At 40.1% G+C, this 16,813-nt stretch overlaps 1 protein-coding gene across 1 annotated transcript in view; it reads right to left on the bottom strand.

Annotated features, from left to right (window-relative positions):
- LOC140202164 (ALK tyrosine kinase receptor-like) overlaps nucleotides 1-16,813 on the bottom strand; it is a 328,364-nt gene that overhangs the window by 22,160 nt on the left and 289,391 nt on the right. The window contains exons 16-17 of the mRNA XM_072267037.1: nucleotides 15,038-15,135; nucleotides 1,201-1,293 (exon numbers count right to left, since the gene is read on the bottom strand). Coding sequence (XP_072123138.1) covers nucleotides 1,201-1,293; nucleotides 15,038-15,135 — 191 coding nt within the window. The remainder of the gene's footprint in view (nucleotides 1-1,200; nucleotides 1,294-15,037; nucleotides 15,136-16,813) is intronic.

Genomic DNA, 16,813 nt, shown 5'->3' with positions numbered 1-16,813 from the left:
CTGAGTTAATTTCCCGCCGCTGTTGGTAAGGAGTTTGTACGTTCTCCCCATGACCGTGTGGGTTTCCTCCAAGTGTTCCGGTTTCCCTCCATGGTGCAAAGATGTACTGCTTGATCACTATAAATTGTCCCGTGGTTAGGCTAGGATTAAATCAGGGGATTGCTGGGTGGGAAGGCTTGAACCGTTCCATGCTGTATCTAAATAAAATAGTGTGAAATTAATCTTACTGGTCATCATCGGAGCCACAAAGACTGAAGATGGATCTTCTCGAATCTGGAGCCAAAATCTAAATTACTGGAGTGGGTCAAGGAGCATCAGAACAAGGTTGATGTTTTTGTCAAAACCCCTTCATCTGCACTTCCTGTCTGCATTAGTGTTATAGTACTAATAAGTTATCTTGGCACTGAAAAAGATCAGTATTGTAGCTGGTGCCAGAATAGCTGAAATGCTGGGAAAGAAATGAAAATCTGTGTTTGTTTACATTTGAGAAGAATGTCCTGAAAGAGGATCTTATTATTAGCGACCAAATTCCTATTGTAGCATTTTTGTCTTTGTTCCGTGTAGTCTTCTCCATGACAAATTCACATATTTATAAGGATGTCATGCTGTAATTAATTTCTCCAGCTAGTGGCAGTATTGCAGCACCTTAGTTCCGTGTCTGTTGGCTTCTCAGCTTGCAGTTTGCTGCAAAGTATCATGCACTGTATCATATTTGGTTACTTTTAATTATGTTGATACTGTATCAGGTAAAGTGTTATAAAAGAAAAAGGACTGAAAGCACAGTTTTAAATTAATGAGTGGATATTATTTGCTTGTCATAATCCAATTACACTGGCTTCCAGAACACCTTCAGCTGAGGTCGTATTTGATCTTGACTCTGTATGTAATACTGTCTAATAAAGGCAGTAGTTCACAAGGTTTCCTTTTCAGGAAATTCGTATAACAGGAGTTTTACCACATAGCTTTGCTGATATTTTGAGGTATAAAATTGCTACTTTTACTGAAGCACAAATGTGAAAACTGTCCTTGTTTGCTTAATAAGTAAGAACAGGCAGAAATATTATAATTGCTTTACCTGCATTATCAAACATGGTGTACTATGGCCAATCACTGTACTTATCAGAATATTATTTTACCAATCAATTTTAATCCTAAAATCTCTGAATGTGAACTATAGTAATGAAAATTCTCAGCAATTACCTGTATATATCACGAGCCATTCCAAAATCTCCAATCTTAGCCACTCTTCCTGAACCTTTGAAAGTAAGCAGGCAATTTCTTGCAGCTATATCCCTGCCAATGAATAAAACACAGACAAGTAAATTTTTTCCCCTGGTTTTCCCTCAGTTCTTTATCTTTTTTCCCTGAAGGAATTAACTCATACTTGAGTAGGTTCCCAGCAGTTATCTGGTGTCTCAATTATTCTTTACAGTGAAGGGGAATAAGTTTTTCAGTTTAGGAAACTTGAAAGGATTCTGTCATCCTGCCTTATCTGGTAACCACACAAATGCACACATTAAGGATCACTGGACAGTAATTTCTTACAAGGGTTAAGCTTTTTTTGATAATCCCAGCCTGGATTAGAAGATAAATAATGACCCAAAAGTTAGTTTGGCCTGATCTTATACCTAGGGATAAATCAGATTATAGATAAAAAAAAAATTCTGATTTGCGGATTTAATAATAGGCCAGTCAATCGAAGAATGAGGAGGTCCTGAAAGGCGAGATTAGGGAGTTAGGCGCCAAATTAAAGGACAGGACCTCCAGGATAGCAATCTCAGGATTGCTACCAGTGCCACATGCAGGTGGGTTTAGAAATAGTAAGATAGCACAGATCAACACGTGGCTGAAGACATGGTGCAGGAGGGAGGGCTTCAGATTTATAGATAATTGGGCAGTTTTCCAGGGAAGATGGGACCTTGCTGGCGGGACAGTTTACATCTGAACCGGAGGGGGACAAATATTCTTGCAGGTAGGTTTGCTAGAAAGGCTCCAGTGGATTTAAACTAGATACAAGGGGGGAGGGGAACCAGAGTGTAGGAACAGATGTAGGGGAGAAGGAAGAAAAAAGAGAAAGTAAAGTTGTTTGCACCGTTAGTGATAAACAGAGAGTCAGAGGTGGAAAATTTCTTAGATGCATTTATTTTAATGCTAGGAGCATTTTAAGAAAGATGGATGAGCTTTGAGCATGGATTGATACCTGGAAATATGATGTTGTAGCTATTAGTGAAACGGTTGCAGGAGGGGAGTGATTGGCAACTAAATATTCCTGGATTTCATTGCTTCAGGTGTGATAGAATTGGAGGGACAAGAGGGGGAGGTGTTGCATTGCTTGTCAGAGAAAATATTACAGCAGTGTTCTGGCAGGATAGATTAGAGGGCTCATCTAGGGAGGCTATTTGGGTGGAATTGAGGAATGGGAAAGGTGTAGTAACACTTATAGGGGTGTATTATAGACCACCAAATGGGGAGCGAGAATTATAGGAGCAAATTTGTAAGGAGATAGCAGATATTTGCAGTAAGCACAAGGTTTTGATTGTGGGAGATTTTAATTTTCCACACATTGACTGGGAAGCCCATACTGTAAAAGGGCCGGATGGTTCGGAGTTTGTAAAATGTGTGCAGGATAGTTTTTTACAGCAATACATAGAGGTACCAACTAGAGAAGGGGCGGTGTTGGATCTTCTGTTAGGGAATGAGATAGGCCAGGGGATGGAGGTTTGTGTTGGGGAGCACTTCGGGTCCAGTGATCACAATGCCATTAGTTTCAATATAAATATGGAGAAGGATAGGTCTGGACCCAGGGTTGAGATTTTTGATTGGAGAAAGGCCAACTTTAAGGAGATGCGAAAAGACTTAGAAGGAGTGGATTCGGGAAGTTTGTTTTATGGGAAGGATGTAATAGAGAAATGGAAGTCATTTAAAGGTGAAATTTTGAGGGTACAGAATCCTTATGTTCCTGCTATGTTGACGGGAAAGGTTAAAAATTTGAGAGAGCCATGGTTTTCAAGGGATATTGGAAACTTGGTTCGGTAAAAGAGAGATATCTACAATAAATATAGGCAGCATGGAGTAAGTGAGGTGCTCGAGGAATATAAAGAAGGTAAAAAGAATATTAAGAAAGAAATTAGAAAAGCTGAAAGGAGGTACGAGGCTGCTTTGGCAAGTAAGGTGAAAACAAATCCAGAGGGTTTCTACCGTTATATTAATAGCAAAAGGATAGTGAGGGATAAAATTGGTCCTTTAGAGAATCAGAGTGGACAGCTATGTGTGGAGCCAAAAGAGATGGGGGAGATTTTAAACAATTTCTTTTCTTCGGTATTCACTAAGGAGAAGGATATTGAATTGTGTAAGGTAAGGGAAACAGATAGGGAAGTTATGGAAACTATGATGATTAAAGAAGATGAAGTACTGGCGCTTTTAAGGAATATAAAAGTGGATAAGTCTCTGGGTCTTGACAGGATATTCCCTTGGACCTTGAGAGAAGTTAGTGTGGAAATAGCAGGAGCTCTGACAGAAATATTTCAAATATCATTAGAAATGGGGATGGTGCCGGAGGATGGTGTACTGCTCATGTTGTTCCATTGTTTAAAAAGGGGTCTAAGAGTAAACCTAGCAATTACTGGCCCCTGAGTTTGATGTCAGTGGTGGGTAGATTGATGGAAAGTATTCTTAGAGATGGTATATATAATTATCTGGATAGACAGGGTCTGACTAGGAACAATCAACATAGATTTGTGCGTGGAAGGTCATGTTTGACAAATCTTATTGAATTTTTTGAAGAGGTTACTAGGAAAGTTGACGAGGGTAAAGTGGTGGATGTTGTCTATATGGACTTCAGTAAGGCCTTTGACAAGGTTCCACATGGAAGGTTAGTTAGGAAGGTTCAGTCATTAGGTATTAATATTGTAGTAGTAAAATGGATTCAGCAGTGGCTGGATGGGAGACACCAGAGAGTAGTGGTGGATAACTGTTTGTCAGATTGGAGGCCGGTGACTACTGATGTGCCTCAGGGACCTGTACTGGGTCCAATGTTGTTTGTCATATATATTAATGATCTGGATGATGGTGTGGTAAATTGGATTAGTAAGTATGCAGATGATACTAAGATAGGTGGAGTTGTGGATAATGAAGTAGGTTTTCAAAGCCTGCAGAGAGATTTAGGCCAGTTAGAAGAGTGGGCTGAAAGATGGCAGATGGAGTTTAATGCTGATAAATGTGAGGTGCTACATTTTGGTAGGACTAATCAAAATTGGACATACATAATAAATGCTAGGGCATTGAAAAATGCAGTAGAACAGAAGGATCTAGGAATAATGGAGCATAGTTCCCTGAAGGTAGAATGTCATGTGGATAGGGTGGTGAAGAAGGCTTTTGTTATGCTGGCCTTTATAAATCAGGGCATTGAGTATAGGAGTTGGGATATAATGTTAAAATTGTACAAGGCATTGTTAAGGCCAAATTTTGAGTATTGTGTACAGTTCTGGTCACTGAATTATAGGAAAGATGTCAACAAAATAGAGAGAGTACAGAAAAGGTTTACTAGAATGTTACCTGGGTTTCATCATCTAAGTTGCAGAGAAAGGTTGAACAAGTTGGGTCTTTATTCTTTGGAGCGTAGAAGGTTGAGGGAGGACTTGATGGAGGTATTTAAAATTATGAGGGGGAATAGATAGAGTTGACGTGGATAGGCTTTTTCCATTGAGAATAGGGGAGATTCAAACAAGAGGACATGAGTTGAGGGTTAAAGGACAAAAGTTTAGGGGTAACATGAGGGGGAACTTCTTTACTCAGAGAGTGGTAGCTGTGTGGAACGAGCTTCCAACAGAAGTGGTTGAGGCCGGTTCGACATTGTCATTTAAATTTAAATTGGATAGCTATATGGACAGGAAAGGAATGGAGGGTTATGGGCTGAGTGCAGGTCGGTGGGACTAGGTGAGAGTAAGCATTCGGCATGGACTAGAAGGGCCGAGATGGCCCGTTTCTGTGCTGTAATTGTTATATGGTTATATAATGCCTCTGCAATATTCTCATGGTAAAAGTGAAAAGGCAAGTTTTATTGCTCATAGGTTATGATGATAAATTATTCATGAAACGCTGAGGATGTGAGGAGTGATTTTAAATCCTAATATCTAAAATATGTCTATTATAGATTACCCATGAATATCTCAGTGAAAGACGGCAAAGTGGAGTAATGCAAAATTTACAGGTGGAACTCAATGCAGATTATTAGCATGATCTTATTAAATTATGCAGCAATCTCAAAGGATTTATGATTTCCTCCTCATTTTCTTAAATTCTTCACAGTTTTGAGTTAAGACAGTCCAGTGCTTTGCTTTTCCTAGTGTGGTCAGATGGAAGTAAAAGTATGGTTGTTAAATATAAACATTCTGCCTTTTTATTTGATCTTCAGAAGGACGTCAGTGGAGACCATTGGTTAATTTACATGATTTATCCAGTCACTACTAAAGATTTACAATCATATAGGTATGTCATCTTCACCATCATTTATTCAGGAAAATGTAGCACTATCTAGAGAACTTGCATAGCATTGATAAATTAATCCAAACACAAGAACAAATGGTTTGGGGTAAAATATCAGTGAACTGATGTTGGCAGATGTCTGCAATGTAATTAAACAATTGCACACTTTCATTTGAGAAAGCAGGTTATAATGAAAACTTGTGCTGTAACAGCTGAAATGGGATCCTGCCAGGTTCCCTCAGCATGGTTTAGTTGGTCAAACTCTCATTTTAAGTTGCTGTCCAGGATTTCAGTACAAGATCTATGCTAGCACTTCATGCGCCTTCTGAAGGAACTACATTAACGTGGTTCAGATATTAAGATTTCACTTTCAACCCAGAAAGAGCTGGAATTACTTGATGAGAAGTATAGAATCAGAATTTACCTGGTGAGTAAAACAACATCAAGGACTCATTCAGGAAGAGAAACTCCAATTGGGGCATTATGTTAATAAGTAATCCATTTAAAATTAATAATTTAGTGTGATGAATGATGATACACAGAACTTCATGCATTACAAATTGTTTCAATGGTAAAACAGCTGCCAGGTGATCAGAGTTTTATTGTATGTACTAAAATAATTTTATGAGGTTCTCTTGATTTGATAAAAAATTTCTTTATATTAGAACATCATGCAAGTCACTTTGATATACAAGTAAGATAAATAAAGGAAATCAGTGAATTTTAACATCTGTTGTTAGGAAACTAACAGCATTGTAATTAAGTATAGATTGAATGAATATTTTGAAACTTTTCAGGTGATTAGAGCAAATCAATATAGAACTGTAAAAGGTATGGTATACCTGACAAACTCAACTAAACTTTCTTAACTAAAATAATTGACAGAGTAACATCTGCTCTTGTGATTTGGATGTTCATTTGATTAGAAGGTCTCATAAGACACTGTTGTCAACAGCCAAAATTTGTGGAATTGTGGACAGTTTATTGATCTAGCTGGGGAATTAGATGTGTGGCACAATTATTCACCATATTTATAAACAACTTGCATCAAAGGAAATAAGAAAATTTTATAGTCTGCCAGTGCAGCAAATATTATTATCATTCAAGACGATGTAGGTACAAACAAGACCTTACTAAGAAATTTAAGAAGGATAAAACAGAATAATTTCAGAAGGCAATAAGCCAGGAATGAAGAGCCAAAAAAGCTTGGTGGGGGTGGGTTTGAGATGAGGGTGAGAGATTATTTATCCAAGTACATGGATAATCAAAATGCCATCACTTGGTACAGAGCAAATCAAATAGTCAACAAAATCTTGGGTAATGGCCTTTATATCAAAAGACTGCAGTACAATGGGACAGAGGTAAAGATTCCCCACTTACACAAAACTTCGTTAGCAACATGACAGCATTGTGAACAGATCATATCTCATGGACAATGCATTGGTCTTGGAGGAAGTACAAAGGTTACTCACTAGAATGATACTGAACTCCAAAGTTTAAATCAAGGGAGGAGATTAAAGAAACAAGTGTATATATGCTTTCTGCAGGGATCCCTCCTCCTGCAATTCTCTTGTCCATTCGTCCCTCCGCACTAATCTCCTTCCAGACACTTACCTCTGCACGTGGCAGAAGTGCTACCCCTGCCCATATACTCCACCCTCACCTCCATTCAAGGCCCTAAGCAGTCCTTCCAGGTGAGGCAACACTTCACCTGTGAACCTGCTGGGTTCATCTATTGTGTCTGGTGCTCCCAATGTGGTCTCCTCTACACTGCTGAGACCTATTGTCAAGCACCTCTGCACCATCCACCAGAAGTGGGACTTCCCAGTGACCAAACATTTTAATTCCCATTCTCATTCCTGTTCCGACGTGTCGATCCATGGCATTCTCTTGTGCCAGGATGAGGCCTCCCTTAGTGTGGAGGAGCAACACCTTATATACCATCTGGTACCTCCAACCTAATGGCATGAATATCAATTTCTCCTCCTGGTGAACAGCTTCTCTCCCCCTTCTATTCCCCATCTAACCTTTGACTTCTTCTCATTCGCCTATTATTTCCTCCTGGATCTCCTCCTTCTTCCTTTTCTCCTATTGCCCACTCTACTCTTCTATCAGATTCCTTCCCCTTTATGCTTGACCTTTCCCGCCCAGCTGGGTTCACCTATCAACTTCCTGCTAGCCTATTTCTCCTCTCCCCACCTTTTTATTCCGGCATTTTTCCCCTTCCTTCTCAGTCTTGAAGAAGGATCTCTTCAAGATCCTGAAACGTTGACTGTTCACTCTTCCTCATTAATGCTGCCTGACCTGCTGAGTTCCTCCAGCATTCTGTGTGTGCTGAAGTGTATACACCGTCAGCCATTAGGCCACATTTGTTTGAATGTGCCAGATCATCTGGAATTGCCATTGACAGGTGCAATTCTTTCAAACATACTTCATGAATATTTCTTAAAATGAATTTGCTACACAGAGCAGCCTTGACCTGATCAGCGAGGTCCTGAACATAGTTAGACCTCAAGCAATGTAATAGGAGTACTTGGGCAGACCAAAGCAAATTCTGCTGACAAGTCATTGTGAATACTCCAGAGTGATGACAAAGGCATGCCCTCAGCTTTGGCATCTCGCAAAGTTGTTAATGACATTCAGAATCACTGCAAAACTTCAAAATTAAAGAAACTAAAGTAACTCATAAAAAACAATAAACAGATTCCAGGCAGTAATAATTAGAAGAAACATGTTTCTTCATTTCCAACTTCTGGGCCAAATGGGATATACCCCAAGTTACTATGGAAAGTGAGGGAGAAGATTGCTGGTCCATTAGTGATGATCTTTGTATTCTCACTGGCCACAGGAGTAGTGCTAGAAGGTTGGAAGTTTATTCTTTGTTATTCTTCTTGCAAATGTTATTCTTTTGTTCAAGAAAGGTAATTGGGATGATCCTGGGAATTATAGACCTGCGAGTCTTGTATCGGTGGAGGGCAAACTATTGAAAAAGATTCTTAAATACAGGATTTACAAGCATTTGGAAAAGCATAATCTGATTAGGGTTAGCCAGCATGGCTTTGTGAGGGGCAGGTCATGCTTCATGAGCTTGATTAACTTTGTCGTGTAAGTGATAAATTGATGGAAGAAGAGTGGTTGTAGATGGAGTGTATTCCACCTGGTGGTCTGTAGCTTTTAGCAGGGATCTGTCTTGGACCTTTGCTCTTTGTGATTTTTATAAATGGCTTACATCAGGAAGCTGAGGGTGGGTTTGTAAGTTTGCGGATGATACGAAGGTTGGTGGTTTTGTGGATAGTGTAGAAGAGTGTCATAGGTTACATTGGGACATTGATAGGATGCAGAGCTGGGCTGAGAAGTGGCAGATGGAGTTCAATTGGGAAGTTCAAACTTGAAGGCAGAGTATAAGGTTAATGGCAGGATTCTTAGCAGTGTGGAGGAACAGAGGGGTCTTGGTGTCCACAGATCTCTCAAAGCTGTCATGACTTGATAGAGTAATTAAAAAGGCATATGGTGTGTTGGTCTTTATTAGTCAAGGGACTGAGTTCAACAGCAGCTCTATAAAACTCTGGTTAGACCGCACTCAGAGTATGCTGTTTTGTTTTGATTGCTTGAAGAACATGCATTTTTAGAAAAGGAGCAGAGGAGATTTATCGGAATGCTGTCTGGTTAGAGAACACATCTTTTGAGGAAAGTTTGAGCAAGCTAGGGATTTTCTCTTTGGTGTGGAGGAGGATAAAAAGTGACTTGATAGAAGTTATAAGATGATAAGAAGCATAGACAGAGTGGACAGCTAGTACCTATTTCCCAGGGAGGAAATGGTTAATGCAAGGTGATGGGAGGAAAGCAGAGGGGGAAATGTCAGAAGTGGCTTGCTTACACACAGAGCGCTGTCAGGTGTAGTGGTAGAGACCGATTCATCAGGGATATTTAAGAGACTCTTGGGTAGGCACATGGATGAAAGAAAAGTGAAGGGCTATGTGGGAAGGAAGGATTAGATTGATCTTGGAGTTGGTTAACATGTTGGCACAACATCGTGGGCTGAAGAACCTGTACTGTGGTCTAACGTTCTTCCTTGCAACAGTGAATTCTGCACTGGAGTGAAGCTGTGTGTCAGGGTGCAGACTGTTCAGTATACATATTGGAACACAGGAAGAAATCACTGGCAGAATCCATGATTTCTGTATTCTTGTGGTAGTTGTGGTGTTGCCACCATCTAGGAGGGTAATTACTAGTACTTAGGAGAGTAAATACCATACATTTATATGAAACTGCTGCTAAAACCCAGTTAAATCCATGTTCATTGATCAGCCCTAATCTCAATGAGTGCAAGAACAGTCCCAACATGACTAAATTACCCATTCTTGTGTGTTGTGTACTCTGCTTTCTTCCTTTCTCCCACTGTCTACTTATACTTCACTTTCTCTGTAGTTATTACATTTTATTCTGTATTATTTTATCTTGTAATGCCTGAGTGATTTCTTAAGGTTGTCATCGCTGGGGCATGGCAGATAGTGGAGCGAAGCTCAAGTTAAATGCTATTCAATACTCCCAATGGCATGTGTCTCAAATAGCCTTTGACATCCTAGCTCCTGGCCTTCATGTGTTGCTTAGCTACTAAGCCCAGCGGAACCATTTCCACTGACAGGAAAAGGGGCAAAGGCAGGTTACTGATACCTTAAAACCAGACACTTTGGGCAGATGGGGCTTGTTAGCTGTGGTTGCCAGCTCACCGAGAAGCAAAACTGATCCCAAACCTATGCTGCCTTGCAACTATGTCCATTCAAGGGAAAGGCTTCAGGAGTAAACTTGAATGAACAATCTGGAGCTGGAGTCACTAAGGTAGTCCTACGTTGAGTCCAACGCTGACTGGCAACTCCTGCAATGCTGTATTGGTCTCTGCCATTCTTTTGGGTTCATCAGATGCGTGGAGAGGGGCAGCTTGCTATAAAAGCAACTGCTTGCTCTCCATATTGTGCTTCCCCGACTTGCATATCTAGACAGCTAGAACGTAACATCTATGGTCGACCCTGGCCAACAGAAAGCCTTGCAATGACTTCATCTTCATGAACAGCATGCAAGACAAGCTATTCACTGGAACTTAGTACATGTGAAAATAATGAACCAATTCTATTTCCAATACTTTGTGATAAGAGGTTTTTTTTCTTCCTTTCATCATAATATATTTTTTTAAGTTCACAAACCATGAGGTAGTGTTGCAGCTCTATAAAACCCCGGTTAAACCCCACTGGGAATATTGTATACTGTTCTGGTTGCCTTATTACAGGAAGGATATGGAAGCTTTCGAGAGGGTGTGCAGATGAGATTTACCAGGATGCTGTCTGATTTAGAAAGCATATCTCATGAGAATAAGTTGAGTGAGCTAGGGATTTTCTCTTTAGAAACATAGAAAACCTGCAGCACAATACAGGCCCTTCAGCCCACAAAGTTGTGCCAAACATGTCCCTACCTTTGAAATTATTAGGTTTACCCATAGCCCTCCATTTTTCTAAGCTCCATGTACCTACCCAAAAGTCTCTTAAAAGACCCTATCGTGTCTGCCTCCACCACCGTTGCCGGCAGCCCATTCCACGCACTCACCACTCTCTGCGTAAGAAACTTACCCCTGACATCTCCTCTGTACCTACTCCCCAGCACCCTAAACCTGTGTCCTCTTGTGGCAACCATTTCAGCCCTGGGGAAAAAGCCTCTAACTATCCACACAATCAATGCCTCTCATCATCTTATACACCTCTATCAGGTCACCTCTCATCCTCCGTCACTCCAAGGAGAAAAGTCCGAGTTCACTCAACCTGCCTTCATAAGGCATGCTCCCCAATCCAGGCAACATCCTTGTAAATTTCCTCTGCACCCTTTCTATGGCTTCCACATCCTTCCTGTAGTGAGGTGACCAGAACTGAGCACAGTACTCCAAGCGGGGTCTGACCAGGGTCCTATATAGCTGCAACATTACCTCTCGGCTCCTAAATTCAATTCCACAATTATTGAAGGCCAATACATCGTATGCCTTCTTAAAGACAGAGTCAACCTGCGCAGCTGTTTTGAGTGTCCAATGGACTTGGACCCCAATATCCCTCTGATCCTCCACACTGCCAAAGGTCTTACCATTAATACTATATTCTGCCATCATATTTGACCTACCAAAATGTATCACTTGACACTTATCTGGGTTGAACTCCATCTGCCACTTCTCAGCCCAGTTTTGCATCCTATCCATGTCCCACTGTAAACTCTGACAGCCCTCCACACTATCCACAACACCTCCAACCTTTGTGCCATCAGCAAACTTACTAACCCATCCCTCCACTTCCTCATACAGGTCATTTATAAAAATCATGAAGAGTAAGGGTCCCAGAACAGATCCCTGAGGCACACCACTGGTCACCAACCTCTATGCAGAATATGACCCGTCTACAACCACTCTTTACCTTCTGTGGGCAATCCAGTTCTGGATCCACAAAGCGATGTCCCCTCGGATCCCATGCCTCCTTACTTTCTCAATGAGCCTTGCATGGGGTACCTTATCAAATGCCTTGCTGAAATCCATATACACTACATCTACTGCTCTTCCTTCATCAATGTGTTTAGTCACATCCTCAAAAAATTCAATCAGGCTCATAAGGCACGACCTGCCCTTAACAAAGCCATGCTGATTATTCCTAATCATATTATACCTCTCCAAATGTTCATAAATCCTGCCTCTCAGGATCTTCTCCATCAACTTACCAACCACTGAAGTAAGAATCACTGGTTTATAATTTCCTGGGCTATCTCTACTCCCTTTCTTGAATAAAGGAACAACATCTGCAACCCTCCAATCCTCCGGAACCTCTGCCGTCCCCGTTGATGATTCAAGGATCATCACTAGAGGCTCAGCAATCTCCTCCCTTGCCTCCCACAATAGCCTGGGGTACACTTATCCTGTCCCGGCGACTTATCCAACTTAATGCTTTTCAAAAGCTCCAGCATATTTTCTGTCTTAATATCTATATGCTCAAGCTTTTCAGTCCGCTGCAAGTCATCACTACAATCACCAAGATCCTCTTCCATAGTGAATACTGAAGTAAAGTATTCATTAAGTACCTCTGCTATTTCCTCCAGTTCCATACACACTTTCCCACTGTCACACTTAATAGGTCCTATTCTTTCACGTCTTATCCTCTTGCTCTTCACATACTTGTAGAATGCCTTGGAGTTTTCCTTAATCCTGCCCGCCAATGGCCCCTTCTGGTGCTACTAATTTCATTTTTAAGCTCTTTCCTGTTAACCTTATAATCTTCTAGATCTCTAACATTACCTAGCTCTCTGACTCTTTTCTAAGTTTTTCTTTTCTTCTTGACTAGATTTATTACAGCCTTTGTACATCACAGTTCCTTTCCCCTACCATAACTTCCTTGTCTCATTGGAACTCCACACAAATATCCCCTGAACATTTGCCACATTGCTTCCGTACTTTTCCCTGAGAACGTGTTTCCAATTTAAGCTTCCAATTTCCTGCCTGATAGCCTCATAATTCCCCTTACTCCAATTAAACACTTTTCTAACTTGTCTGTTCCTATTTCTCTCCAATGCTATTGTAAAGAAGATAGAATTATGATCACTATCTCCAAAATGCTCTCCCACTGAGAGATCTGACACCTGATCAGGTTCATTTCCAAATACCAAATCAAGTACAGTCTCTCCTCTTGTAGTCTTATCTACATATTGTGTCAAGAAACCTTCCTGAACACACCTGACAAACTCCACCCCATCTAAACCCCTTGCTCTAGGGAGATGCCAATCGATATTTGGGAAATTAAAATCTCCCATCACGACAACTCTGTTGTTATTACACATTTCCAGGATCTGTTTCCCTATCTGCTCCTCGATATCCCTGTTACTATTGGGTGGCCTATAAAAAACACCCAGTAAAGTTATTGACCCCTTTCTGTTCCTAATCTCCACCCACAGAGACTCCGTAGACAATCCCTCCACGATGTCCACCTTCTCTGCAGCCGTGACACTATCTCTGATCAACAGTGTCACGCCCCCACCTCTTTTGCCTCCCTCCCTGTCCTTTCTGAAACATCTAAAACCCGGCACTTGAAGTAACCAATCCTGTCCCTGAGCCATCCAAGTCTCTGTAACAGCCACCACATCATAGCTCCAAGTACTGATCCACCCTCTAAGCTCATCTGCTTTGTTCACAATACTCCTTGCGTTAAAATAGACACATCTGAGCGCGTCCCTTCTCTATCACCTGCCCATCCTCCCTCACATATCCTCCTTTGGAGTGAAAGAGGATGGCAGGTGGTTTGATAGAAGTGTACAAGATGATAAAAGGCATAGATCGAATTGACAGCCAGAGACTTTTTCCCAGAGCAGAAATAGCTAACACAAAGGGGAATAATTATAAGGTGACTGGAGGAAAGTATAGGGAGGATGTTAGAGGCAAGTTTTCCTTTAAACACAGAGATTGGTGGCTGCATGGAATCCCCTGCCAGGGGTGGTGGTAGAGGCAGATATATTCAGAACAAGTACGAAACTCTTAGAAAAGCATATGGATGATAGCGAAATTGAGGGTTACGTAGGAGGGAAGGAATAGGTTAATCTTATAATAGGTTATAAGTGTGGCACTACATTGTGGCCCAAAGAGCTTGTTCTGTGATGGAGTGTAATATGTTCTATATTACATTTCAAATGGGTGGATTGTATCATGACAGTGATACCATTTTCCAATCCCCAATAAATGTTTTCACCCACATAAGGGAGCATGTAGGTTGGAATTTCCAAGGATTAAACCAGCACATGTTCAGTTTACAAAAGATAGCCTCCTACAAAAAAAAAATTACCATATGCACTTAAATCTAAATGAACATTTCTTTAGGGAATGTGCATAAAATATGAGTTTATTTATCTAACTTCAGAATAGGCTTATGACAAATGATTAGAACTATAATCCACCTGCTGATTCCTGACATAAAAATGATGCCAGTATTCAGTATTCCTATTGTTGATCTAATGCATTCACTTACCACATTGCCCTTACAATACAGGACATGATTTTTGTGTTTTTTTAAAATTAGAGATATAATTTTAGCTTATTTATTCTTTGATCTTTTGAATGTAGTTTTGGATGTTCTGTAATGTGTTGATGATCAGAACTGGTAACAATTCAGTAGTGTTTTTTTTCTGGCAATTTTTTTTATCAGAAAACTCAAACTTGGTTTACTGAAAGAGTTCTGAAATTGAGGTCACCTGCATTAATCAAAAATTCTTTGCTATGTGATTTCAGTAGGTTATTAGTATAACAGGAAAGTCAATTCAAAAAGAAACATGGCACAGAAATAATGCAAGATAGCACAACTTCATCCATTCCTAGAGTGAATATAGAGGAAATTTTCATCACATCCACCTCAGGATGAAAGCAGAATATATCTGTTTCATTTCTTGTAAAGCAATGTAACAGTAAAAAGTCCCATTATAAGGATTATCAGAAACATACACAATTGGATAGCATTCAGTGATCCTGCTTGCCTAGCTTGTGGTTACTTACCGATGAATGAAGTGGTTTTCCTCCAAATACTGGCAGCCCCGAGCAATGTCACGAGCCACATTCAGCAAGTCTAGCATGCTGAGAGTTGATGGCTGCCCCTGTGATATCAAAGGACATTTGATAAGTAGTTTTAACCAAGAAAGTATAAAACTGGCATGCTGTGAGCAGAAGCGATATGTAAGAATAATGTGTTCAGATGCTGTCTCATGTTGCCTGCTTTATAAGAACCAGGTATCCTTACAAGGGCAATGGAAATCTTACTGTAAGAACAGAACATACAATATAAGAGATGTTTAATTTCATACCTGTTCGTAGTCACTTCTGTCAAAATTACAATGTAAGTATGCAAGAGGGTGACAAGCTTCAGTCCCAATAAAATCCAAAAAACATTTAATTGCTTTGGTTACCAAGTATACTACAGATTCTACTGGTGTTTGCAGCTCTCCGATTTCTTAGCAAACTCTTTATTTCTTGAATCACCAATTTTGATGATCAGGAATCATCAGCATTATTCAGAAATTTTATGTTTTGCTCACCAGTTCTAACACCAGTTCTATGTTGTCAAGGTTAGGATCTGACTCAGTGTCACTTGATCGATATTACAAGATCAATATTCCTACAAATTTTATCAATTTAAAATAACTTCAAGAATCACATTGCAGAATCCACATTCTTCTCAACACAAAATTAATGTTGCTCAAGATTAAGCACAATTAGACATAGCACACAACTTTTGACTGTTAGTGACAGGTTCTACCATGCTATGGTGACAGTAATAATATTATATGAACATAATGTTCACTATCTCACTTATCTTCACTTTAAACCTTGTATACAACTAATACTGCACTGTGGCACAGCTAACAGAGCCACTGTCTCACAGCAACAAAGAGCTGGGTTCAATTCCAGTCTTGGTTAGTGCTTATGGGAAGTCTGCATGTTATTTCAGTGACTGTGCTGTCTTCTTCTGGGAACTCTATTTTTCTCACACATCCCAAAGACATTCAGACTCATTAGTTAGTTGGTCACTAGTAAACTATCGCTAGTATATAAGTGAGTGGTAGAATCTGGGGGAGTTGATGAGAACGTGGGGAGAATAACGGATTGGGATTAGTGTAGGATTAATTTTAGTGGTTAGTGATAATTGCTGGTTGGTATGGATTCAAAAATCTGAAGGGCCTGTTTCTATTATGTATTCCTCAATGACTCTAGGGCTACTTGCTCACAATTCTGATGAAAAATTATCAACTGAAAAGATTAATATCCTTTTTCCACTAATGCTGTGTAAAAGCCGAGTTTCTCCTGCATTTTATTTTTTTTTCAGATTCCCACCATCAACAATATTTTGCTTTAATGTAGTTTGTTGGGGATCCTCATTCTCCAACTGAGAACACCAATTAAAATGGCTGTTGGGGGCTAGCCAGAGGGAAGGGTGCAGAAAATACTTTTTTCTGACTTTGACCGCTCCTCTGTCATTTATTATCCCAAAGCATGCATGAAAATGAAGGCTGAAATATAACAGTAACAATTGCAAACATTAAAAAAAGAGAAATGGAGGGGAAGTTGGGCATAAAATCTGAAGGAAATAAATCTGAATATGGATTAAAAGGACTGGAAATCAGTTCCTGGTTAGCTTTGATTTTTGCTAGATATCAGTTGAGTTAAGTGAAGAGTGACAAGTCCAATAAAAACAAACTATATGAACAGACGTTTGCTAGCTTTACAAGATACAGTCAATTACAGAGTGGATAGCTTAAAACCAAACTTTGCAATTTG

The sequence above is a fragment of the Mobula birostris genome, chromosome 8 (assembly GCF_030028105.1).
Source record: "Mobula birostris isolate sMobBir1 chromosome 8, sMobBir1.hap1, whole genome shotgun sequence".
NCBI classification, from domain to species: domain Eukaryota; kingdom Metazoa; phylum Chordata; class Chondrichthyes; order Myliobatiformes; family Myliobatidae; genus Mobula; species Mobula birostris.
Note: the sequence above shows the minus strand (reverse complement) of the source record. Positions and strands in the feature narration are given on the sequence as shown.